The 26,708-nt window shown below is 36.0% G+C and overlaps 1 protein-coding gene across 1 annotated transcript in view; it reads right to left on the bottom strand.

Moving 5' to 3' along the window:
• LRP1B (LDL receptor related protein 1B) overlaps positions 1 to 26,708 on the bottom strand; it is a 1,820,879-nt gene that overhangs the window by 511,623 nt on the left and 1,282,548 nt on the right. Inside the window, exons 33-35 of the mRNA XM_029226108.1 lie at positions 18,758 to 18,898; positions 7,527 to 7,652; positions 6,336 to 6,467 (exon numbers count right to left, since the gene is read on the bottom strand). Coding sequence (XP_029081941.1) covers positions 6,336 to 6,467; positions 7,527 to 7,652; positions 18,758 to 18,898 — 399 coding nt within the window. The remainder of the gene's footprint in view (positions 1 to 6,335; positions 6,468 to 7,526; positions 7,653 to 18,757; positions 18,899 to 26,708) is intronic.

Raw genomic sequence — 26,708 nt, 5'->3', positions numbered from 1 at the left:
CCCCCAAAGGATTCTTACTACTTATGGCCTCTGGCTAAGAATGAAACCAAATGATAAAAAGAAAGATCGATCCATTCCGTATGACCAGTCCAAAAATCAATTAGATGACTTTTTTATTCCTCTTTTAACTAGAAAATTGATAAAAAAATTAATGGCCAACAATCTCAGAAGCTGAATCACAGCTTTATATATTTTTTTCCAAAAGAAAGAATATCAGAAAGAAAAATAAATTAGTATGCCCTTGGTTTTCTTAAAATAGGGGAAATACACTTTTTCAAGGTTAAAGTTACACTTTACAATATTAATGGTATCAATGTACCTAAGCTAAAGGAGACCTCCACATTATCATTTGCGTATCCAGTTTCCACAAATAAATAGATACCAATCTATTGTCTAATAGAGTATGAAATAATTTGAAAAACATCCAAAAGATTGACCTATCCATAAAAATATTTTCTTCACATGTCTTTAATGGTGCTTTAGTTGGATCTACAGTGTTGGGTTAAGATACTGTGCTTCATTCAAACATACTAGTAAGACAACTTGTCAATCTCTTAGCAGCTCTTAATAATTTACTATGATAAGTGTAACCAGGCCTTTTGAGAATAGGGTTCTAGGTAACTCAATTTTGATAAGGAGAGGAGTAGAGAAAGACATGAGTATCAGATATAAATGTATAAGAGATTCCTGAGCTGAAAATCCTGAGCAGCTAGAAAGAAATAGAGCAGGATAGAGTGGCTCAGGAGAGGGAAAAAGAAAGGTGCCCAAACAGAGTGGATGTACTTCATGTGAATAAGTACAAAGCTGGTGTTGGGACCTTTCATTTTCTTGAGGAGTGCTAACTGCCTGAGAAAGAAATTTCAGGAGACTTCATGGTTCTTTCAATAGCAGAGAATAATATATCCCAAATAAGGTGACCAAAGTTTTCATGATAGTAGGTCATCGCTGTGCATCTTCTGGAGCTTTTGGTTTCAGGTAACCTATTGAGGGATCCAGATGCCTAACAGAAGCTTGCTTTGTTTTGCTTTGTATTTTATGTTTTGAGTTCAGGCATTATCCAAAAAGGATACGTGAAATATTTCCCATAATTTGTTTGACCTATAATGACTTATTCTATGCGTGGTTATATTCGTTTCCTCATGATGCTGGAAAGTTTTTGTTTTCTTGTGGCAGTTAATACTTTACATCCTGAAAGATTTACTGGACTTGACCATCTACAAATACATACAAACTGTTTTCATGAGTTGAAAATATAGTCTTGAAACAAATCTGAAACGACAACACAAAGTAGTATCTGTTCACTGTCACAAGAACGGAAAGAAATTGAACCAGCCCTAAAAATTCACTTTGTAGCCAAGGGAATGGTTTCCATAAAATTGAAAAAATGTCTCAAAGCAACAGTATTGTATTTCTTCAGCTATTGCTGTTACTGACATAAAAAGAATTCTTTCTATAATTCTTCTTCGGCCTTGGTTGGTGACAGAGTGGTTATTAGAAAAAAATTGTAAACAGCTCTTTTCTAAGCCTCCAGGCATAATAAAAAAAGAGACTCTCACTTGAGTGTCACCTGCTTCAATTATTAGATGGGTTTAAAGTAATATGATTCAGTACATAAATCAAAATAAAGCATGATCTTTTACCAGTACAAATTTGTAGAAGTACCATGTAGTTTCATCAAGTAATGCCAACAATGGTCTAAATAAAATTGTGTTTAAGTGGTTACAAAGGCAAGATGGCATAGTGTAAAGAATTAAAAGTAGGACACTCCATTACCATGCAGCCCTTGATCTCTCTGGGTTCCTTATCTGTAACATGAGGAAATGCCACTAGATTGTGTCAAATGTTCCTTCTAATTCTAACATTCAAAGATATATGCAAATGTTGTGGAACTATTGAGGAGAAAATCTTTCATGTAAATAGGTGATATTCAACCGTGTAAATATGGCAACAGAATTTTGTCACATATTCTCCTTCAGGGTTGTTGCAGTTTTTTTTCAATAGACTATTTTTTACAGCAGTTTTAGATTCACAGCAAATTTGAGCAGGAGTCCCCATATACCCTTTCCTTTCCTACACTCACAGCCTCCTCCACTATCAACATCTCATACCAGAGTGGTACATTTGTTACAAGTAATGAACCTACACTGACATGTCCATAGTTTATATTAGGATCTATAGTTTACATTAGGGTTGAGTCTTAGTGTTTTACATTCTATGGATTGAACAGATGTATAATGTTAAATGTTCCTTCAGTTTTTGTATTGTCTTAATAGCCAGATCACTGTGTGATGCTGTAAAAAGGCATTAGAATATTCCCCATAGTGAGTGTAAAGCAATGACATCCAAATAATGGTACTTTGATGCTCTCTTTAAAAAAGAAAAAAAATTCCCATAGATTATCCATTCATGCATTACCTCAGAAACTATTCCTAGTTTATCTTTGTCCCCCATAGCAACTTAGCTGTGATGTACTACTCCTAGCAGATAGTAATCAACATTTGTTAACACTGAGTTGGATAACTCCAATTTGAACAAAAGAGATAAAAGATGAAAAAAGAATATAAGCTGGAAAAGTTCAGTCAATCACCATTCTCTGAGTAGAATTTCCTCTAGTTAAGTAATATCCTATTATGTGATTATTGTGAAAAAGTCATAAATACCCCCAAGGTGTGGGTGGCGGAACTGAATAGAGCATTACTTACTGGAGATCATATTACTAACTGGAGCAGTGAGCTTTATTTCGAAGGCTTTTCCCCTAACTAAAATATATCTTTTAAAACATCAAATGCAGTATTCATTCATCAGGAGGAATATCACCCAGCAGGCCAGGATTTTCAAAGCTTAGTATTTTTTTCTCCAGTGGAATGGGACTTTTCCAGTGCAGTGATAAGTATGCTTTGAACATTTAAAAAGAGCCACAGGGTCTTCTTTCTTCTGTGGATAGTATCCAGAATTGCTTCATCTGGTGAAAGAAATCCTTTCACCGCAGAAAGCTTTAATTCATTACAACCAAAACCCAGCAAGATTCAGATCTGTTGTGAAATGTACAGGTTTGAGCATATATTTATCCCTGAGAGTTGTGGTAGTGAATTGGTATTATAGAAATTATGATAGCTATACTTAACAAGTGATCCTCCTTCACACCATTTCCTTATTATGTTTAGAATAAGGGACAACTGTGCTCTTTCATTTTGTCATCCTTACCTTTGATTGATCCTAAAAGTAGAGATTATGTCCTGAAGTGAATGCAGTTAATGAAAGAAGAGGAAATAGAATGTCTGCAAAGGGAACTAGTAGAGGAAGAACATATAATCAGGTTATAAAGGTCTTGATAAAAAAAATTGGGGGTGATGTATCAAAAATTTTCTCTATCTCTCTGGAGCAATTCATTATTTTCCTTCCTTCCTCCCTAAAGCAGCTTCATTCAATCAAGTCACAGAGCTTGTATGTGGTCTACAATGCTATTATGAATCAAGTTGCTGACATTCTTATGCTCATATATTTTCATAAAATGCAATTATTAAAAGATCAGACTGTATAGTAGATGGAAGCACAAATGTACGTGGAGACATGGTTGAAAACTCTTGATACTACTGCCAACACCACCATCATCATTAGTGTTTCGGTTGGTTTACTGTCTGCTAGCCTCCTAGGTTTACATTTAATGACTTCAAATACCTGGTGGTGTTATTTAATCTTTAAATATCTGCTCTACAGACTATTCATTATCATCATTAGCAGTAATAAGTTCATTTTCACTAGAGGCGTTTACTAATGTACTCTTTCTGTCCTCAAGAAGTTAAGAAACAACTATATGCAGGTAACTGAATAGAAAAAGTACTATCAGTCAAAGAACAGAAAACAAAATCTTTGCTAACTGGGAGCTTAAACATAGCTTGCAGAATATGTTTGTAAATATATATCACATATGCTAATTTCTACAATTTATTAGTTTCCATTATTAGGTATTGTTACTATTTTCTGAGCACTCATGTATATCAAGCACTGTGCCAAACATTTACAGACATCGATCTAAATATCCCCAAAAGTGAGGAAACTGAGCCTCAGAAAAATTAAGTAATTCACCCAAGGTCATAGAACTAGTAAGTGGTTAAACTGGTTTTAGAATCCAAGTTGTCTGATGCAAAAGTCTGGTCTCTTCCCACCGTATGTTTTACTGGCCCCTAGGTCTCTGGCCCTCTTAGATTTCAAAGCAAGTTTTATCTTGCTATTTTCTGATTAACAGTAGAAATTTTAATAGACTCTTAAACATTCTAATTTCACATGACTATTCCATATGCCTATATCCTTTTGCATTTAGAAGAAATTGATTTTCCAAAAATAATTCCTTTCTAGGAATGTAATTTTAAAATATGGCAGGTATAATATGAAGAATACAAAGTTTTAACTAATAAGTAGTAATTGCTCTATGGAAAATCATCAAAATAGATACAAAATATGTTTGTTATAAAATATTAGTAATTACTACGGATTTAGAAACAGGGAGAGTACTATTCTTTGCAAATAAAATTATCTGCTCTCATGGCACATTATATGAAACTTAACCATTTCAGGGCCAACATACAAACCTTGGAAAGTGAATCCAACTCATGCAAATAATAAGTTTGCCCTTAAGGAACAAGAGATTTACAAATGATCTAACCAGGACATTTGACCAAATGGCTTATTTGATATTTGTATTTGGAAATTTATCAAATACTTTCAAAAATCATTATGTAGTCTTTAAAAGAATCAACTATGTGATACCGGCTAAAACAAGGGACTGTGTGTACTTAGTAAAAATATATACACATATATAAATACACCCTTTTCAAGAAGTTCAAGTTTTTCTTAGTTTTGCACCTATTAAATCCTATATAATAAAATTCTACAGAATAACACGTACGTGAATAAGAGGTAGGGTGGATTACGCATGGTAGGGTAGTGAGCCTTCCACAAAAAATGAGGTTGGATCAAAGAGCCTTGTTTGATCAAAAATCACACTAATTTTGGCAAAATTTACATAATGCTCAATAAAGTATGCTATATTTGTCCTATACCTTCCTTTCGGAAAAAGCCATTTTAAAAAACATAGGAAATTTCCCTCTTTGTGATTCCAAATATTCGGTGCAAATAATTTTCTTAAGAAAAGTCATCTTTGAACCATTTGTAAAAATCCCCAGTAATACACTGATTTGTAGCCAAAAATTCATTAACACGTGATTGAACAAAATGTGTTAGAGCCGAGGGAAATAATAGGCTTACTACCAGAAGCCCATGTGCTGCTGTTTAAAGATTTTTTTAAAGATTATAGATCAAAGAACGATTTTTTTAACATCTGACAAAACTGTCTTTACATATATAAAAAATATACTGGGAACATGCAGTACATCTTCAACACCAAAACATTAACTCAGGAAGCATATGATTTAGTTGGATGAGAGATGGAGAAATTTGTTTTTATAAATTTAATCCTTCAAGGGTAGAATAATAAATATGAATATTAATGAAAGAAATATACCCAATGCTTATGCTATATCTGAAGTTAGCAATTAGAACGAAAAATTTATTTCCTTCAATAAATTTAACAGTTTCTACCATCAATTCCCAATCACACAAATTCTTTTTTGTTTTAACCTTGCCGTGCAGTTTGTGGAATCTCAGTTCTCCAACCAAGGACTGAACCTGGGCCATGGCAGTGAAAGCACTGAATCCTAACCACTAGACCACGAGGGAACTCCCCCCAAATCACACATTGGTGTTAGCCACAAAAAAAGACAGTGTCCAATCTGCTTTCTTTCACTGTTTGCTAAAACAAGAAGATAAGGTAAAATCTGACTCTGAAATGATAGCTACTGTATTCAAAAGTAAAAAGAATGGTTTAGCATTTATAATTGTTTCCATTATTTGGATTTCATTTGCTATTACCTGTATTAGAACAGATAACCACATCCTGGAAAATAATTTAAATAAGATTATGTTTAAGTAAATAATAAATCAAAATGCTTTATTTTTAATATTTATAGTTGGATAAAAGTAAAAGTGTCATCTGAAAGATAAAAAAAGATAGAAATACAAATGAAGCAACCAAATGCCAATCATGGCATTTTAATGTACTTGCAATTCAAATGTTATATGTTAGAAAAATTCTGCTTCATTTTTTTCAGACAAAACCTATTTATAACAATTTGTGTTAGGCTTAAAAATTCATTTCTGATTTGCTTTCTTATTCCTCATCTTGACTATCAGAGTACAGACGGAAAGGTTATATTTCCATCATGTTTAATAAATCAAGTGAAAATATTATACATAAATTATGAATAAAAGCTATTTACCTGCATGGAAATCTATTCCCACAGCAAATGAAGTTCCTGATATAGGCATCAAGGCATCCATTTTGTCACTTGGTTCCAGAGGTATTCCCCTGATTCCTTCATGAACAGAGTACATAAGAAATGACTCTATACCTAAATTTAAAAGGAAACAAAAATAAAATGAATATATAACATTAAAATCATTCCATTAGCAGGAGGTGGGTATCAAGATGGCAGAGTAGAAAGACCCCAAACTCACCTCCTCCCACCGGCATGCCAAAATTACAACTACTTACAGAGCAACTATCTATGAGAACAATCTGAAGATTAGCAGAAAAGGTTTTCCACACCTACAGATATAAAGAAGGAGCCACAATGACATGGGTAGGAGGGGCAGAGACATGGTCTAGTCAGGACACAAACACACTCCCAGGTCAGTGGCCCACAAACAGGAGAGAAGTCACAACCACAGAGGTACTCTCTGAGGAGTGAGGGGTCTGAACCCCACACAGGGCTCCCAGCCCAAGTATCCTACACTGGAAAGACAAAGCCCCAGAAAGTTGGGCTTTGAAAATCAGCTGGACTTGTTTTGGAGAGATATATTGGAAACAGAAGCTTCTCTCTTAAAGAGTGCACACAAAATCTCACATATTCCAAGTCCCAGCACAGAGACAATAGTTGGAGAGGTGCCCAGGTCAGATCCACTTGCTGATATCAGAGAGCCTTCTGAGAGGCAAGAGGCAATTGGGAAGCCACCTGGGGACTGACAGGCTGGCAGCAGCCACTTTTGGGATCTCAGGATCCTTTTCAAACTAGTCCAAAAAAATTCAAGAGGAAGAACACCTCCAAATTCATTCTATGGGGACAGCATCACCCTAATTCCAAAACCAGACAAAGATGCCACAAGAAAATAAAACAACAGGCCAATATCACTGATGAGCACAGAGGTGAAAATCCTCAACAAATATTAGCAAACTGACTTATCAATACATTAAAAGGATCATACATCATGATCAAATGTTATTTCTGCCAAGGATGCAAGGATGGTTCAATATCCATAAACCAATCAAAGTGTTACACCACACTAACAAAATAAAGGATAAAAAATTATATGATAATCTCAGTAGACACAGATAAAGCTGACTTTGGTTGCCTAAAATCTGTATGGATGAAGTAAATGCATCAGAACTAAGATTTTTCAAAACCTCATACCTCGACATGACATGCGGTTCTTTTGGAGATAATATCCAACTGTACACATGCAAGTCCTTGTAGTTTCAGATGTTGGTAAACAAAGCTGAGAACATCCACCATTATTTAGTTGGCAGGAATTGCTGCCTGCAAAGTAGGAAAACAAACAAAAGAAACATAAAAATCAAAAAAACTAAAGAAAGTATAATTCAATATCAGTAATTTGAATAAATATTTATGCTATTATTAATTTATAAATGCAGCTGTTTCATATTGGTATCATATTTTATTCCCTCAAATAATTTGAAGTAGCAGATTATGGTTGAAGTTTCTCCTTCCAAAAAAGCACTGCATAGTGATTACAGACAACAGTACTATACTCAATTTACAGAATCAATTTAACTTTGAATACAATTTGAATACAATTCAAAGTTGCTAAGAGATTAGATCTTAATTGTTCCCACCACAAAAAAGAAATGATAATTATGTGATGTAACAGATAGCACTATGGTGGTAATCATATTGCCATATATAAAGTATCAAATCAACACATTATACATCTTAACCAACATTATCTGTCAATTATATCTCAATAAAAATACATTTACAATAAATAAATAATTTTTTTGTAAAGTAAGATACATGAGAGGATTCATAGTTATAGAAGAGCAAAAGGAAATTGGTGTGCCGTGAATATGGTCATAGATCTTTGTAATATTTTAAGATCACAGAAACAAGGAAATCTCTTTTCTGACTTCTAAATTTCACTTCAACTCTACAGTTACTTCCTTTTCAAGAATACTTTATCCAAATGTATCAAATAAATAGCTGTTAATTTATATTACTGACTCAACTCAAAGATTATACCATTGAAAGTAAGGAGGTACATATATACATATATGTATAATTGATTTTTTAAAAGCAAGGAACTAAAATTTGCCATTCCAAGGAACATAATTCTTCAAAAATAGATTTAAAACACACCCATAATAGTAATCTAATTAACTGGGATATTAATTTGCCTTATTCCTGTGAGGTAGCAATGACAAATATTAGGTAATCACAGGTCGGAATTCTATAAAGATGGTCCATTAAATTTACTAGGCCCAATGTGCTAATTAAAGCTGGTAACATAAAGTTAAGTAATTTACAATCTTATCCATCAAGTTCATTAAATATCCCAGTTTTACAACATTTTTATTATTCTAGGACATGCAATGCCATTTACTGGATGTTCAAACTCTGATATGAAGTACAGTAAATCCAGTGAGAATTACAAAGCATTATGAAAGCTATATATCAATAGTGCTCTATGGAAAATTCAAAATACCAATGAAGCTCATTATTTCTAATCTCCTGAATTCAAGATAGTCTGATGGGATTTAATTGTTCAATCAAACCTGTCACAAGTTCTGTCATTTTTGAAGTGTGAAATAGTCTCAACTGGGGAGAGTTCTCAACAGGAGATCTACCACATTCTCTGCTCATTTCTTATACCTGGCAGTTGCTCTTATGTAGGTCCACATACTAAGATTTGAGTTGCCCTGAACTTCTGAAATGATTACCTTTATCTCATATATAAACTAATGGAGATTCATTGATTTATTCCCTTTTTTCCAAGCTGACTTATAATACTAAGATGAATTTTCAGCTCTATGATTATTTTAATAATGAGACAATTGTATTTATGGATCTACAGTAATTCCATACTGACCATGTACGTATTTCATTTTATAGAAAGCATGTGAATGTACATTAATGCAATGCCAATCTGTAGAGATATGCATTTGGATATAAATTTACTTCAACTACCACTAAAGACTGGAAAACTGGGAAGAGATTGACAAGTGATACTCGTCTATAAAGTTTGAAAAAACACCAAACAGAGAGTATGGGAAACAAGGGAATTGAAGAAGAAAAATGGATTGGAGTTGATTTATAAAAACAAGAGAAAATGAGGCATTATATAACCTTGATAATATCCAAAATACGTGAAAAAAGAAGAAAAAGGAGATCCTGGGACTGTGCATTTTTAAACATAATAGTAATAATTATTTTTTATAAATAATAAAATTAATTATGTTAATGTTGTACAACAATAACACAATCCATGTATCATTTGTTTAGTCTCTAAGGAAAAATGATGGTGAAAGAGAAAAGGCAAAAAAATAAAACACATCATTATTTTAATAAGTATCTTTGCCTATTAAATATAGATTTGATGTAGGAAAAATATAGAGAGATTTTTAAAGTAATAATTTAGGTAGTGAATATCTAGCAGGTTAGAAATACTGGTTTGGCTTAATATTTTGTAATGATATTGATGTTCAAACCTCATTCCTAAATTCTCTAGTGGAAATAGAAAGTCCACTTGACTGATGAGAAGTCTCAGCTCTCCAGTGATCTGTGTCAAAAATGATAAATGAAGTAGCTAATTGTACTTTGAAATCCAAAGTGGTAGTAATGTTAACACCTTAAATAGTCCTAAATTGCTCATATTTCATACTAATGAAGCTTTTAAGCTACCTGCTATGATTCTGTTAATGGGACTGTCTTTAATACAGATGCTTTTATCAGCATATTCTTCCAGGAAAAACAGTATTTTCACTGCATTTTAAGCTTAGTCATATTATACCATAAATTTCTGAGTACTAGAGGGCCCTGTCAGCTAATACTTTCACAGTGCATATAAGCTACAACTCTACCTATAGAATCAAATCCTTAAAAGATGAGGGGGGGAGGGGACGAGGGGAAGGTGGCGGAAGAGTAAGACGTGGAGATCACCTTCCTCCCCACAGATACACCAGAAATACATCTACACGTGGAACAACTCTTACAGAACACCTAATGAACGCTGGCAGAAGACCTCAGACCTCCCAAAAGGTAGGAAACTCCCCACGTACCTGGGTAGGGCAAAAGAAAAAAAGAAAAAAACAGAGACAAAATTATAGGGATGGGACCTGCACCAGTGGGAGGGAGCTGTGAAGGAGGAAAGGTTTCCACACACTAGGAAGCCCCTTCGCGGGCGGAGACTGCGGGTGGCGAACAGGGGGAGCTTCGGGGCCGCGGAGGAGAGCACAGCAACAAGGGTGCGGAGGGCAGAGTAGAGAGATTCCCGCACAGAGGATCGGTGCCGACCGGTACTAACCAGCCCGAGAGGCTTGTCTGCTCACCCTTCAGGGTTGGCGGGGCTGGGAGCTGAGTCTCGGGCTTCGGTCGGAGCACCAGGAGAGGACTGGGGTTGGCGGCATGAACACAGCCTGAAGGGGTTAGTGCACCACAGCTAGCCGGGAGGGAGTCCGGGAAAAGGTCTGGAGCTGCCGAAGAGGCAAGAGACTTTTTCTTCCCTCTTTGTTTCCTGGTGCGCGAGGAGAGGGAATTAAGAGCGCTGCTTAAAGGTGCTCCAGAGACGGGCGTGAGCCGCGGCTAAAAGCGCAGACCCCAGAGACGGGCATGAGACGCTAAGGCTGCTGCTGCTGCCACCAAGAAGCCTGTGTGCGAGCACAGGTCACTATCCACACCTCCCTTCTGGGGAGCCTGTGCAGCCCGCCACTGCCAGAGTCCCGGAATCCAGGGACAACTTCCCCGGGAGAATGCACGGCGCGCCTCAGGCTGGTGCAACATCACGCTGGCCTCTGCCGCCGCAGGCCCGCCCCGCACTCCGTACCCCTCCCTCCCCCGGCCTGAGTGAGCCAGAGCCCCCGAATCAGCGGCTCCTTTAACCCCATCCTGTCTGAGCGAAAAACAAACGCCCTCCGGCGACCTACACGCACAGGCGGGGCCAAATCCAAAGCTGAGCCCCTGGGAGCTGTGAGAACAAAGAAGAGAAAGGGAAATGTCTCCCAGCAGCCTCATAAGCAGTGGATTAAAGCTCCACAATCAACTTCATGTACCCTACTTCTGTGGAATACCTGAATACACAACGAATCATCCCAAATTGAGGAGCTGGACTTTGAGCACAAGATTTATGATTTTTTCCCCTTTTCCTCTTTTTGTGAGTGTGTATGTGTATGCTTCTGTATGAGACTTTGTCTGTATAGTTTTGCTTCCACCATTTGTCCTAAGGTTCTATCCGTACTGTTTAAAAAATTTTTTTTTAATAATTATTTTTAATTTAATGACTTTATTATTTCTTACTTTATTTTATTTAACTATATCTTCTTTCTTTCTTTCTTTGTTCCTTCCTATCCTCCTTCCTTCCTTCCTTCCTCCCACTGTCCCTCCCTCCCTCCTTTCTTTCTTTCTTTCCTTTTCTTCTTTCTTTCTTCCTTCCTTCCTTCCTTCCCTCCTTTCTTTCTTTCCTTCTTTCTTCCTATTTCTACTAATTCTTTCTCTCTACTTTTTCTCCCTTTTATTCTGAGCCGTGTGGATGAAAGGCTCTTGGTGCTGCAGCCAGGAGTCAGGGCTGTGCCTCTGAGGTGGGAGAGCCAACTTCAGGACACTGGTCCACAAGAGATGTCCCAGCTCCACATAATATCAAACGGCAAAAATCTCCCAGAGATCTCCATCTCAACGCCAGCACCCAGCTTCACTCAACGACCAGCAAACTACAATGCTGGACACCCTATGCCAAACAACTAGCAAAACAGGAACACAACCCCACCCATTAGCAGAGAGGCTGCCTAAAATCAAAATAAGTCCACAGACACCCCAAAACACACCACCAGACAGGGACCTGCCCACCAGAGAGACAAGATCCAGCCTCATCCACCAGAACACAGGCACTAGTCCCCTCCACCAGGAAGCCTACACAACCCACTGAACCAACCTTAGCCACTGGGGACAGACACCAAAAACAACGGGAACTATGAACCTGCAGCCTGCAAAAAGGAGACCCCAAACACAGTAAGATAGGCAAAATGAGAAGACAGAACAAAACACCACAGATGAAGAAGCAAGATAAAAACCCACCAGACCTAACAAATGAAGAGGAAATAGGCAGTCTACCTGAAAAAGAATTCAAAATAATGAGAGTAAAGATGATCCAAAATCTTGGAAATAGAATAGACAAAATGGAATAAACATTTAACAAGGACCTAGAAGAACTAAAGATGAAACAATGATGAACAACACAATAAATGAAATGAAAAATACTCTAGATGGGATCAAGCACAGAATAACTGAGGCAGAAGAACAGATAAGTGACCTGGAAGATAAAATAGTGGAAACAACTACAGCAGAGCAGAATAAAGAAAAAAGAATGAAAAGAACTGAGGACAGTCTCAGAGACCTCTGGGACAACATTAAACACAACAACATTCGAATTATAGGGGTTTCAGAAGAAGAAGAGAAAAAGAAAGGGACTGAGAAAATATTTGAAGAGATTATAGTTGAAAACTTCCCTAATAAGGGAAAGGAAACAGTTATTCAAGTCCAGGAAGCACAGAGAGTCCCATACAGGATACATCCAAGGAGAAATATGCCAAGACACATATTGATCAAACTGTCAAAAATTAAATACAAAGCAAGCATATTAAAAGCAGCAAGGGAAAAACAACAAATAACACAAAAGGGAATCCCCATAAGGTTAAAAGCTGATCTTTCAGCAGAAACTCTGCAAGCCAGAAGGGAGTGGCAGGACATATTTAAAGTGATGAAGGAGAAAAACCTGCAGCCAAGATTACTCTACCCAGCAAGGATCTCATTCAGATTGGATGGAGAAATTAAAACCTTTACAGACAAGCAAAAGCTGAGAGAGTTCAGCACCACCAAACCAGCTTTACAGCAAATGCTAAAGGATCTTCCCTAGGCAAGAAACACAAGAGAAGGAAAAGACCTACAATAACGAACCCAAAACAATTTAGAAAATGGGAATAGGAACATACATATCAATAATTACCTTAAGTGTAAAGGGACTAAATGCTCCCAAAAAAAGACACAGATTCGCTGAATGGATACAAAAACATGACCCATATTTATGCTGTCTACAAGAGACCCACTGCAGACCTAGAGACACATACAGACTGAAAGTAAGGGGATGGAAAAAGATATTCCATGCAAATGGAAATCAAAAGAAAGCTGGAGTAGCAATTCTCATATCAGACAAAATAGACTTTAAAATAAAGACTATTAGAAGAGACAAAGAAGAACACTATATAATGATCAAGGGATCGATTCAAGAAGAAGATATAACAATTGTAAATATTTATGCACCCAACATAGGAGCACCTCAATACATAAGGCAAATACTAACAGCCATAAAAGGGGAAATTGACAGTAACACATTCATAGTAGGGGACTTTAACACCCCACTTTCACCAATGGACAGATCATCCAAAATAAAAATAAATAAGGAAACACAAGCTTTAAATGATACAATACAAGCCCACCTTAAGAAACAGGAAACATCTCGAATAAACAACCTAAACCTGCACCTAAAGCAATTAGAGAAAGAAGAACAAAAAAACCCAAAGTTAGCAGAAGGAAAGAAATCCTAAAAATCAGATCAGAAATAAATGAAAAAGAAATGAAGGAAACGATAGCAAAGATCAATAAAACAAAAAGCTGGTTCTTTGAGAAGATAAACAAAATAGATTAACCATTAGCCAGACTCATCAAGAAAAAAAGGGAGAAGACTCAAATCAATAGAATTAGAAATGAAAAAGGAGAAGTAACAACTGACACTGCAGAAATACAAAAGATCATGAGAGATTACTACAAGCAACACTATCCCAATAAAATGGACAACCTGGAAGAAATGGACAAATTCTTAGAAATGCACAACCTGCAAAGATTGAATCAGAAACAAATAGAAAATATAAACAGACCAATCACAAGCACTGAAATTGAAACTGTGATTAAAAATCTTCCAACAAACAAAAGCCCAGGACCAGATGGCTTCACAGGCGAATTCTATCAAACATTTAGAGAAGAGCTAACACCTATCCTTCTAAAACTCTTCCAAAATATAGCAGAGGGAGGAACACTCTCAAATTCATTCTACGAGGCCACTATCACCTTGATACCAAAACCAGACAAGGATGTCACAAAGAAAGAAAACTACAGGCCATTATCACTGATGAACATAGATGCAAAAATCCTCAACAAAATACTAGCAAACAGAATCCAACAGCACATTAAAAGGATCATACACCATGATCAAGTGGGGTTTATCCAGGAATGCAAGGGTTCTTCAATATACGCAAATCAATCAATGTGATAAACCATATTAACAAATTGAAGGAGAAAAACCATATGATCATCTCAATAGATGCAGAGAAAGCTTTTGACAAAATTCAACACCCATTTATGATAAAAACCCTGCAGAAAGTAGGCATAGAGGGAACTTTCCTCAACATAATAAAGGCCATATATGACAAACCCACAGCCAACATCATCCTCAATGGTGAAAAACTGAAAGCATTTCCACTAAGATCAGGAATAAGACAAGGTTGCCCACTCTCACCACTCTTATTCAACATAGTTTTGGAAGGTTTAGCCACAGCAATCAGAGAAGAAAAGGAAATAAAAGGAATCCAAATTGGAAAAGAAGAAGTAAAGCTGTCACTGTTTGCAGATGACATGATACTCTACATAGAAAATCCTAAAGATGCTACCAGAAAACTACTAGAGCTAATCAATGAATTTCGTAAAGTTACAGGATACAAAATTAATGCACAGAAATCTCTGGCATTCCTATACACTAATGATGAAAAATCTGAAAGTGAAATCAAGAAAACACTCCCATTTATCATTGCAACAAAAAGAATAAAATATCTAGGTATAAATCTACCTAAGGAGACAAAAAAACCTGTATGCAGAAAATTATAAGACACTGATGAAAGAAATTAAAGATGATACAAATAGATGGAGAGATATACCATGTTCTTGGATTGGAAGAATCAACATTGTGAAAATGACTCTACTACCCAAAGCAATCTACAGATTTATTGCAATCCCTATCAAACTATCACTGGCATTTTTTACAGTACTAGAACAAAAAATTTCACAATTTGTATGGAAACAAAAAAGACCCCGAATAGCCAAAGCAATCTTGAGAATGAAAAACGGAGCTGGAGGAATCAGGCTCCCTGACTTCAGAGTATACTACAAAGCTACAGTAGTCAAGACAGTATGGTACTGGCACGAAAACAGAAAAATAGATCAATGCAACAGGATAGAAAGCCCAAAGATAAACCCACGCACATATGGTCACCTTATCTTTGATAAAGGAGGCAGGGATGTACAGTGGAGAAAGGACAGCCTCTTCAATAAGTGGTGCTGGGAAAACTGGACAGCTACATGTACAAGTATGAGATTAGATTACTCCCTAACACCATACACAAAAATAAGCTCAAAATGGATTAAAGACCTAAATGTAAGGCCAGAAACTATCAAACTCGTAGAGGAAAACATAGGCAGAACACTCTGTGACATAAATCACAGCAAGATCTTTTGACCCACCTCCTAGAGAAATGGAAATAAAAACAAAAATAAACAAATGGGATCTAATGGAACGTCAAAGCTTGTGCACAGCAAAGGAAACCATAAACAAGACCAAAAGACAGCCCTCAGAATGGGAGAAAATATTTGCAAATGAAGCAACTGACAAAGGATTAATCTCCAAAATTTACAAGCAGCTCATGCAGCTCAATGACAAAAAAAGCAAACAACCCAATCCAAACATGGGCAGAAGACCTAAATAGACATTTCTCCAAAGGAGATATACAGACTGTCAACAAACACATGAAAGAATGCTCAACGTCATTAATCATTAGAGAAATGTAAATCAAAACTACAATGAGATATTATCTCACACCAGTCAGAATGGCCATCATCAAAAAACCTAGAAACAATAAATGCTGGAGAGGGTGTGGAGAAAAGGGAACACTCGTGCACTGCTGGTGGGTATGTGAATTGGTACAGCCACTATGGAGAACAGTATGGAGGTTCCTTAAAAAACTACAAATTGAACTACCATATGACCCAGCAATCCCACTACTGGGCATATACCCTGAGAAAACCATAATTCAAAAAGAGTCATGTACCAAAATGTTCATTGCAGCTCTATTTACAATAGCCCAGAGATGGATACAACCTAAGTGCCCATCATTGGATGAATGGATAAAGAAGATGTGGCACATATATACAATGGAATATTACTCAGCCATAAAAAGAAATGAAATTGAGCTATTTGTAATGAGGTGGATAGACCTAGAGTCTGTCATACAGAGTGAAGTAAGTCAGAAAGAGAAAGACAAACACCGTATGCTAACACATATATATGGAATTTAAGAAAAAAAAAAGGTCATGAAGAACATAGGGGTAAGACAGGAATAAAGACACAGACCTACTAGAGAACGGACTTGAGGATATGGGGAGGGGGAAGGGTGAGCTCTGACAAAGCGCGAGAGAGGCATGGACATATATACACTACCAAACGTAAGGTAGATAGCTAGTGGGAAGCAGCCGCATAGCACAGGGAGATCAGCTCCGTGCTTTGTGACCGCCTGGAGGGGTGAGATAGGGAGGGTGGGAGGGAGGGAGACGCAAGAGGGAAGAGATATGGGAACATATGTATATGTATAACTGATTCACTTTGTTATAAAGCAGAAACTAACACACCATTGTAAAGCAATTATACCCCAATAAAGATGTTAAAAAAAAAAAGAATCATGGATAGTGCCCTATGCTATGAAAAAAAAAAGAAAAAAAGATGAGGGGGATCTTGTTAAAATGAACAATGTGAGACAAGCATAATACAATGAATTTTCCTTCCAAGAAACTATTGGAACTGTACCTACAAAAATTCAATGTAGTATATTAATTTACAATTTCAAAGTATGTGTTTGTTCACATTTTGAAGGAATAAATATAGATTTTAAAAAAATGTTTGGAAATATAATGTCTCTAATTTGTATTTTATAATGTGTATTTTCAGATATAATCTCACTCAGTATAGACTATGAACTAAGGTTTATCATAGTACTGTAAGTTTTTACACTTAACAGATTGTATTGAAATCCACAAAAGTGCCATATTTTATTTATTGAGTGCCAGTATTTTATTCCCAGTTAAATAATCTATTTTCCATGACTTGAATGCCAGTAAAATTATTTATTTTGATACAGAAAATTTTCTATTAAGTAATTCCTAGTGAAAACACTCCTGTTCATTATTATAGACAATGACCAAATATCAGAGAATAAGTACAGATTTTGTGCCTAAGAGTTTGGGTGTCAATGTCTTCTCAACCATGAATGGATCCCAGTAATTAGTTCAGATGGTTTTACAAAGCAATTCTTTTCTCTTAAAAATTTTTTTTTCCTGAAAAAGAAATATTTCCTGCTGCTCCTGGCAAGAAAGGATTCCAGACCGAAATTTGACCCATGCTTTTTTCAGAAAAGGTAACCATGAATCTGGTCTTCACTTTGTCTCCGGCTGTGCACGAATGGCTCTCAATTGGTATCTCCAATAAATTCTGCCTGCTTGATTGCTGTCACCTGTCTTCAGAATTAGTGATCCCTTTGGTTCACTATTCTTATCTCTACTCTTATCTGCTTTGATCTACATGCCCAAATCCTTTAGATAAAAATCCTTTTAAGTTTTCTTGATATTTTTTTCCTAAGCAGAAAAATATATGAAGAAAAGGATTTCACGGCAGAGATTTAAGTAAGATAGTAGAATATAGAAAAATATTTTTTCTAGGAAGGGAGTTCTGCTAATGTCATGGATCATGAACCAAAAACGAAGAAAAGACTAGCAGGTGTAGGGCTGTACTGGCTGGCATCTCTATTCTAATTGCCATTTGGGCAATGTGACAAGTCCACGTACGTAAACCATCTGTTAGTTCTCTCACTCCATTTCACTGCACACCATTTGGACAAGCAAAAACAAAAACGCAAAATGCTTAGAGCCAAACAATGAAGGGCTTTTGGTTATGAAATTCTTGCATCAACATAGTCCATTTGAAGTCACCTAGTTCATTCTGTTTCTGGCATAATTATACATTGAATATATTTTACTGGGATTTTTTCCTTATTCTTATATGTTTAAATCAAGAACAAAATAAGACCTCTTTGAAGACCTGACAAATTAAGATTCCTTGGGCAGCTTTGCTAATGTTTTGAAAGCTCATTATATACCTTATGCTAAAGGCATTCCTTCTACAGTATTAAGCAGCATTTGCCACCCCCCTTTTTTTTACTAGAAGAAAAATAGGGAACTTCAATTTTTGACTTGAGAAAATAATATGAAAAAAGAGAACATTATATATTCAAAAGGCGGCACAAATGCATTACCGTGTGACTTACCTTGCTGTGCTTCTTTATCATACACTTTCATATGAATGACCCCAGAAGTCTTATTTCTTAGAACAGTGGGGTTTCTTCCATCTCTTTTGCTGCAGGTTCCCAGCTGAGCTAAGTTTTGGTCTGCCCACCACAGTTTCTTATCTATAAAAATGAAAAGTTTTTTTAATGAAAAAGATAATCATCTTATTAAATAATAATAAATAACTATTAAGCTCTAGTGCTTTCTGATTTCTTTTGTTAAATTCCCAAACCCTGTTTCTATGAGAAACAGCAAAATCATTTTTGCTTCTTTTTTTAATGTTTTTTTAAAAAATATTTTTAATTTAATTTAATTTTTTTATACAGCAGGTTCTTATTAGTCATCAATTTTATACACATCAGTGTATAAGGTCAATCCCAATCACCCAATTCATCACACCACCCCCACCCCCCACTGTGGCTTTCCCCTCGGTGTCCATAAGTTTGTTCTCTACATCTGTCTCAACTTCTGTCCTGCAAACCGGTTCATCTGTACCATTTGTCTAGGTTCCACATACATGAATTAATATGCGATATTTGTTTTCCTCTTTCTGACTACTTCACTCTGTATGACAGTCTCTACATCCATCCACATCTCAACAAATGACCCAATTTCATTCCTTTTTATGGCTGAGTAATATTCCATTATATATATGTACCACATCTTCTTTATCCATTCATCTGTCGATGGGCATTTAGGTTGCTTCCATAACCTGGCTATTGTAAATAGTGCTTCAATGAACATTGGGGTGCATGTGTCTTTTTGAATTATGGTTTTCTCTGGGTATATGCCCAGTAGTGGGATTGCTGTACATATGGTAATTCTATTTTTAGTTTTTTGAGGAACTTCCATACTGTTCTCCATAGCGGCTGTATCAATTTACATTTCCAACAACAGTGCAAGAGGGTTCCCTTTTCTCCACAGTCTCTCCAGAATTTATTGTTTGTAGATTTTTTGATGATGCCCATTCTAACTGGAGTGAGGTAATACCTCATTGTAGTTTTGATTTGCATTTCTCTAATAATTAGTGATTTGGAGCAGCTTTTCATGTGTTTCTTGGCCATCTGTATGTATTCTTTGGAGAAATATCTACTTAGGGCTTCTTCCCATTTTTGGATTTGGTTGTTTATTTAATATTGAGCTGCATGAGCTGCTTATATATTTTGGAGATTAATCCTTTGTCCGTTGATTCATTTGCAAATATTTTCTCCCATTCTGAGGGTTGTCTTTTCGTCTTGTTTATGGTTTCCTTTGCTGTGCAAAAGCTTTTAAGTTTCATTAGGTCCCATTTGTTTATTTTTGTTTTTATTTCCATTACTCTAGGAGGTGAATCAAAAAAGATCTTGCTGCGATTTATGTCAGAGTGTTCTTCCTATGTTTTCCTCTAAGAGTTTTATAGTGTCCAGTCTTATATTTAGGTCTCTAATCCATTTTGAGTTTATTTTTGTGTATGGTGTTAGGTAGTGTTCTAATTTCATTCTTTTAAATGTAGCTGTCCAGTTTTCCCAGCATCACTAATTGAAGAGACTGTCTTTTCTCCATTGTATATCCTTGCCTCCTTTGTCATAGAGTAATTGACCATAGGTGCATGGGTTTATCTCTGAGCCTTCTATCTTCTTCCATTGATCTATGTTTCTGTTTTTGTGCCAGTACTATACTGTCTTGATTACTGTAGCTTTGTAGTACAGTCTGAAGTCAGATTCCTCCAGCTCCACTTTTTCCCCTCAAGACTGCTTTGGCTATTCAGGGTCTTTTCTGTCTCCATACAAATTTTAAGATTTTTTGTTTTAGTTCTGTAAAAAATGCCACTGGTAATTTGATAGAGATTGCATTGAATCTGTAGATTGCTTTGGGTAGTATAGTCATTTTCACAAAATTGATTCTTCCAATCCAAGAACATGGTATATCTCTCCATCTGTTGGTATCATCTTTAATTTCTTTCATCAGTGTCTTATAGTTTTCTGCATACAGTTCTTTTGTCTCCCTAGGTAGGTCTATTCCTACGTATTTTATTCTTTTCATTGCAGTGGTAAATGGGATTGTTTCCTTAATTTCTCTTTCAAATTTTTCATCATTAGTGTATAGGAATGCAAGAGATTTCTGTGCATTAATTTTGTATCATGCAACCTTACCAAATTCATTGATTAGCTCTAGTAGTTTTCTGGTAGCATTTTTAGGATGCTCTATGTATAGTATCATGTCATCTGCAAACAGTGACAGTTTTACTTCTTCTTTTCCAATTTAGATTCCTTTTATTTCTTTTTCTTCTCTGATTGCCATGGCCAGGACTTCCAAAACTATGTTGAATAATAGTGGTGAGAGTGGACATCCTTGTCTTGTTCCTGATCTTAGAGGAAATGCTTTCAGTTTTTCACCATTGAGAATGATGTTTGCTGTGGGTTTGTCGTATATGGCCTTTATTATGTTGAGGTAGGTTCCCTCTATGCCCACTTTCTGCAGACTTTTTATCATAAATGGGTGTTGAATTTTCTCAAAAGCTTTTTCTGCATTTATTGAGATGATCATATGGTTTTTATTCTTCAATTTGTTAATATGGTGTATCACATTGATTGATTTGCATATATTGAGGAATCCGTGCATCCCTGGGATAAATCCCACTCGATCATGGTGTCTGATGCTGTTAATGTGCTGTTGGATTCTGTTTGCTAGTATTTTGTTGAGGATTTTTGCATCTATATTCATCAGTGATATTGGTCTGTAATTTTCTTTTTTTGTAGTATCTTTGTGTGCTTTTGGTATCAGGTTGATGGTGGCCTCATAGAATGAGTTTGGGAGTGTTCCTTCCTCTGCAATTTTTTGGAAGAGTTTGAGAAGGATGGGTGTTAGCTCTTTTCTAAATGTTTGATAGAATTCACCTGTGAAGCCATCTGGTCCTGGACTTTTGTTTGTTGGAAGATTTTTTTTTTTTTTTTTTTTTTGCGGTATGCAGGCCTCTCACTGTTTTGGCCTCTCCTGTTGCGGAGCACAGGCTCTGGACGCGCAGGCTCAGCAACCATGGCTCACAGGCCTAGCCGCTCCGCGGCATGTGGGATCCTCCTGGACTGGGGCATGAACCTATGTCTCCTTCATCGGCAGGAGACTCAACCACTGCACCACCAAGGAAGCCCTTGTTGGAAGATTTTTAAACACAGTTTCAATTTCATTACTTGTGATTGGTCTGTCCATATTTTCTATTTCTTTCTGGTTCAGTCTTGGAAGGTTATATCTTTTGAAGAATTTCTCCATTTCTTCCAGGTTGTCCATTTTATTGGCATAGAGTTGCTTGTAGTAGTCTCTTAGGATGCTTTGTATTTCTGCGGTGTCCATTTTAACTTCTCCTTTTTCATTTCTAATTGTATTGATTTGAGTACTCTCCCTCTTTTCTTAATGAGTCTGGTTAATGGTTTATCAATTTTGTTTATCTTCTCAAAGAACCAGCTTTTAGTTTTATTGATCTTGCTATTGTTTTCTTTGTTCCTATTTCATTTATTTCTGCTCTGATCTCTATGATTTCTTTCCTTCTGCTAACCTTGGGTTTTGTTTGTTCTTCTTTCTCCAGTTCCTTTAGGTGTAAGATTAGATTGTTTATTTGAGATTTTTCTTGTTTCTTGAGGCAGGCTTGTATAGCTATAAACTTCCCTCTTAGAACTGCTTTTGCTGCATCCCATAGGTTTTGGATCATCGTGTTTCCATTGTCATTTGTCTCTATGTATTTTTTGATTTCCTCTTTGATTTCTTCAGTGATCTCTTGGTTATTTAGTAACGTACTGTTTAGCCTCCATGTGTTTGTGTTTTTTACCTTTTTTCCCCTGTAATTTATTTGTAGTCTCATAGCATTGTGGGCAGAAAAGATGCTTGATATGATTTCAATTTTCTTAAATTTTCTGAGGCTTGATTTGTGACCCAAGATGTGATCTATCCTGGAGAATGTTGCGTATGCACTTGAGAAGAAAGTGTAATCTGCTGTTTTGGATGGAATGTCCTATAAATATGAATTAAATCTATCTGGTCTATTGTGTCATTTAAAGCTTCTGTTTCCTTATTTATTTTCATTTTGGATATTCTGTCCACTGGTGTAAGTGAGCTGTTAAAGTCCCCCAGTATTACTGTGTTACTGTCGATTTCCTCTTTTAGAGCTGTTAGCAGTTGCCTTATGTATTGAGGTGCTCCTATGTTAGGTGCATATATATTTATCATTTTTACATCTTCTTCTTGGATTGATCCCTTGATCATTATGTAGTGTCCTTCCTTATCTCTTGTAACATTCTTTATTTTAAAGTCTATTTTATCTGATACGAGTATTGCTACTCCAGCTTTCTTTTCATTTCCATTTGCATGAACTATCTTTTTCCATCCCCTCACTTTCAGTGTGTATGTGTCCCTAGGTCTGAAGTGGGTCTCTCGTAGACAGCATATAGATGGGTCTTGTTTTTGTATCCATTCAGAAAGCCTGTGTCTTTTGGTTGGAGCATTTAATCCATTCACTTTTAAGGTAATTATCCATGTGTATGTTCCTATGACCATTTTCTTAATTGTTTTGGGTTTGTTTTTGTAGGTCCTTTTCTTCTCTTGTGTTTCCCACTTAGGGAAGTTCCTTTAGCATTTGTTGTAGAGCTGGTTTGGTGGTGCTGAATTCTCTTATCTTTTGCTTCTCTGTAAAGCTCTTGATTTCTCCATCGAATCTGAATGACATCCTCTTAGGCTGTCTTCATTTCTTTTCATTTGTTTTTCTGTACTCTGTTTTGCAGCAGTGAATTCCATCATTCTGTCTTCCAGGTCACTTATCCATTCTTCTGCCTTAGTTATTCTGCTATTGATTCCTTCTAGTGTAGTTTTCATTTCAGTTATTGTATTATTCATCTCTCTTTGTTTGTTCTTTAATTCTTCTAGGTCTTTGTTAAATGTTTCTTGCATCTTCTCGATTTTGCCTCCATTCTTTTTCCGAGGTCCTGGATCATCTTCACTATCATTATTCTGAATTCTTTTTCTGGAAGGTGACCTACCTCCACTTCATTTAGTTGTTCTTCAGGGGTTTTGTCTTGTTCCTTCATCTGGTACATAGCCCTCTGCCTTTTCATCTTGTCCATTTTTCTGTGAATGTGGTTTTTGTTCCACAGGCTGCAGGATTGTAGTTCTTCTTGCTTCTGCTGTCTGCCCTCTCCATTTTTACTTTTAAAAATATAACCCATAGTACATTCTATTGTTTAAATTTTCCTCCTCTCTGTCCAATTAGAGATACTTGACTTAACTTTTCTTTTTCTTAAAAACCACATGATATAAATAAAAGTATATTTCAAATTAATATGGAATACAGAATTTATTATTTTCAATCTGAACCATGATCATAGTAGTATTGTGCTATATCTCTAAATGAACAGCAAAATCCAACAAGATATCTGAACAAGTATAAAAAGGACTGTTCTCTAAGTTTTGTTTCAAGTGTGTAAGCTTTTAATAATTTGCACTCTCCATTACTGGATTCTTCACATTTATAGTAACATATTTTTTATAGTTTATGCTTCTTTCTCCGAAATTTTATAAATGTGCACTATTAACTTGTATTGAGTGTTCATTTGGTAGCAGAGACTCTGAAATGTGCCACAGATAGAAAATAGTCCAGTAGCCAGAATTCTAGTAAAATTTCACATTTATTATTATATTATGTCAAACTGTCATAGCAAAGCTATAAGGATGCTGCTATCATTTTTCATTTCATAGATGAAGATTCTGAGATTCAAAGAGATTATTTTAATCAAATATACATATATCGCCTGTCTCTAAAACTAGTGTTCTTTCAAAGTCTCCATGCTGAGTGCATTAAAAAATTTAACGTAATGAAATAAGTTTAAATAAAAATCATAATTTTAAAGGTTTTGAACAATTTAGACTTTTCAACAAGCATCTAACTTAATGACAACTGAGACCACATCAATTTCAATCTAGAAGATACACATTAATAATACCCATCCCTTTCTAAATCTACTTTTGTGCAATGCACAGTTCTAAACACTATAGATTAATTCATTTAATCTTCACAATTCTATAAGGTACGCACTACTATTATTAAACCATCTTACAGTTAAGAACACTGAAGCAAAGAGAGGTTAAGTGGTTTTTCCTGGATCACAGAATGAATAGTGGCTCCAGGTTACGAACCAAGCACTGATTGTAGAGTCCATGGCATAAATCTCATTTCTACACTGTCTCCTTCCATAGATGGATAGTTTAGTCTTCTTTCTCTTGACATATAGATATGGAACTTAGATTATGATGGTGAAGTTGAGTAGCTAATTCATTTATGTTTTTATTTACACTCACAAATTTATTTTTAGGAACAGAGAAGTTCTCTGTGAAGAAAAAGGGCAGAGACTTTGTAAGAGACTCTTTTGAAAGGTGTATAGCACAGTATAGTGGATTGAGCACATGTGTTTCCACTTCTGTTTCTTCTACTAACCCACTGCAACAGAAATATGAAAACATAAAACAGAATAAACCCATAGTGAATCCACATAATAAACAAGAGAATGACAGGCATATAAACCAAGTGTACAAGATGGTCAGTGTATGGAAACAGGAAAATGGGGAAACAGGCAGATAAAGTTTCAACCTAGAATGTGATTTTAAAAAGGCTATGGAGGAATGGAAGACATCCCCTTCCACAGAACTCTAGATGACCTTGCTTTTAGCTTGGAAATAACAGAGTGAAGTGCAAACAAAGGTTAAAAATAGGGTGATTAAGTCAAGATATTTTTATATGTTATACTACCTACCATCACAATGTCCCCCACCCTTTGCCCTAAGTTTACAGATGGCTAATGGCTGATAGAAAGTCTCAAATAAATACATAAGCAAAGCTCTTTTTTAAGATAGTGAAAAATCGGGGATATTAAGGCTGGTGCCCTGCAAAAAGGTTCTTTTCATTCTGACCTTTGGGGAACCCAAATCCTGACCTTCTAAAGCAAAACCTGCAAACTCCCTCCTACAAGACATCTTCATGCCATGCACCTATCTGTGCCTTCAGCAGAAAGCTTCATGTGTTAAATCTCTAAATGTAATGCAGTATGTGTTCAAAGCTATGCAGAGCTCCCAGGAAGAGATCCCCCTGCAAGGAAGATACCAAGTGAAAAGAGTTTTATTTTCATAAAGATAGAGGAAACCAGGATAGATCACCTAGTCCTTTCTTAAATGTCATGGGAAACCAGGATATTAAGTTCAATGAGGAAAATTAGCAGAGTGGAAAGTAAACACTAAGATAAAACATAGAGATGCAAAATGAATAATTCAGAAAATATCTTTTAAATCATCATATATTCAAGTACATATCTCATTCTAGAAAAGTTAAAGATCATTTTAAAAAGTAATATTTAGAGAATAAAACAGGACTCAGAGATTAAAAAGTATTTCTATTTTTTTTTTTTTTTTTTTTTTTTTTTTGCTGTACGCGGGCCTCTCTCACTGTTGTGGCCTCTCCCATTGTGAAGCACAGGCTCCGGAAACACAGGCTCAGCGGCCATGGCTCACAGGGCCAGCCGCTCCGCGGCACGTGGGATCCTCCCGGACCGGGGCACAAACCCATGTCCCCTGCATCGGCAGGCGGACTCTCAACCACTGCGTAAAAAATATTTCTAAATAAAATTATTTTTAATAGAATGGCTAGAAAATGTGGTTGAGGATATCTTCCGTAATAAAGAAGAAAAAGACAAACAGAAAATACGATAGAAAAGGAAAGAAATAAAATGTCAGTCTAAAAAGTCCAAAAGCTGTACTTGGAATCATTGGATTCTTCACTTCCATGCAGTCACAGAAAAAAAAAAAAAAAAGAAGAAAAATTCCAGTTTTACTTAAAAATGTCCTTAATTGACCAGTAAAAAGTATCAATTTTGTTAAATCTTAACTCTTCAGTCCAGGCATTTTTAATATTCTGAGTGACAA

The sequence above is a fragment of the Monodon monoceros genome, unplaced genomic scaffold (genome assembly GCF_005190385.1).
Source record: "Monodon monoceros isolate NGI ecotype Baffin Bay Population unplaced genomic scaffold, NGI_Narwhal_1 Super_Scaffold_16, whole genome shotgun sequence".
In the NCBI taxonomy this organism is placed as follows: Eukaryota; Metazoa; Chordata; class Mammalia; order Artiodactyla; family Monodontidae; genus Monodon; species Monodon monoceros.
The sequence above is the reverse complement of the archived record's forward strand: the minus strand, read 5'-3'. Positions and strand labels throughout refer to the sequence as shown.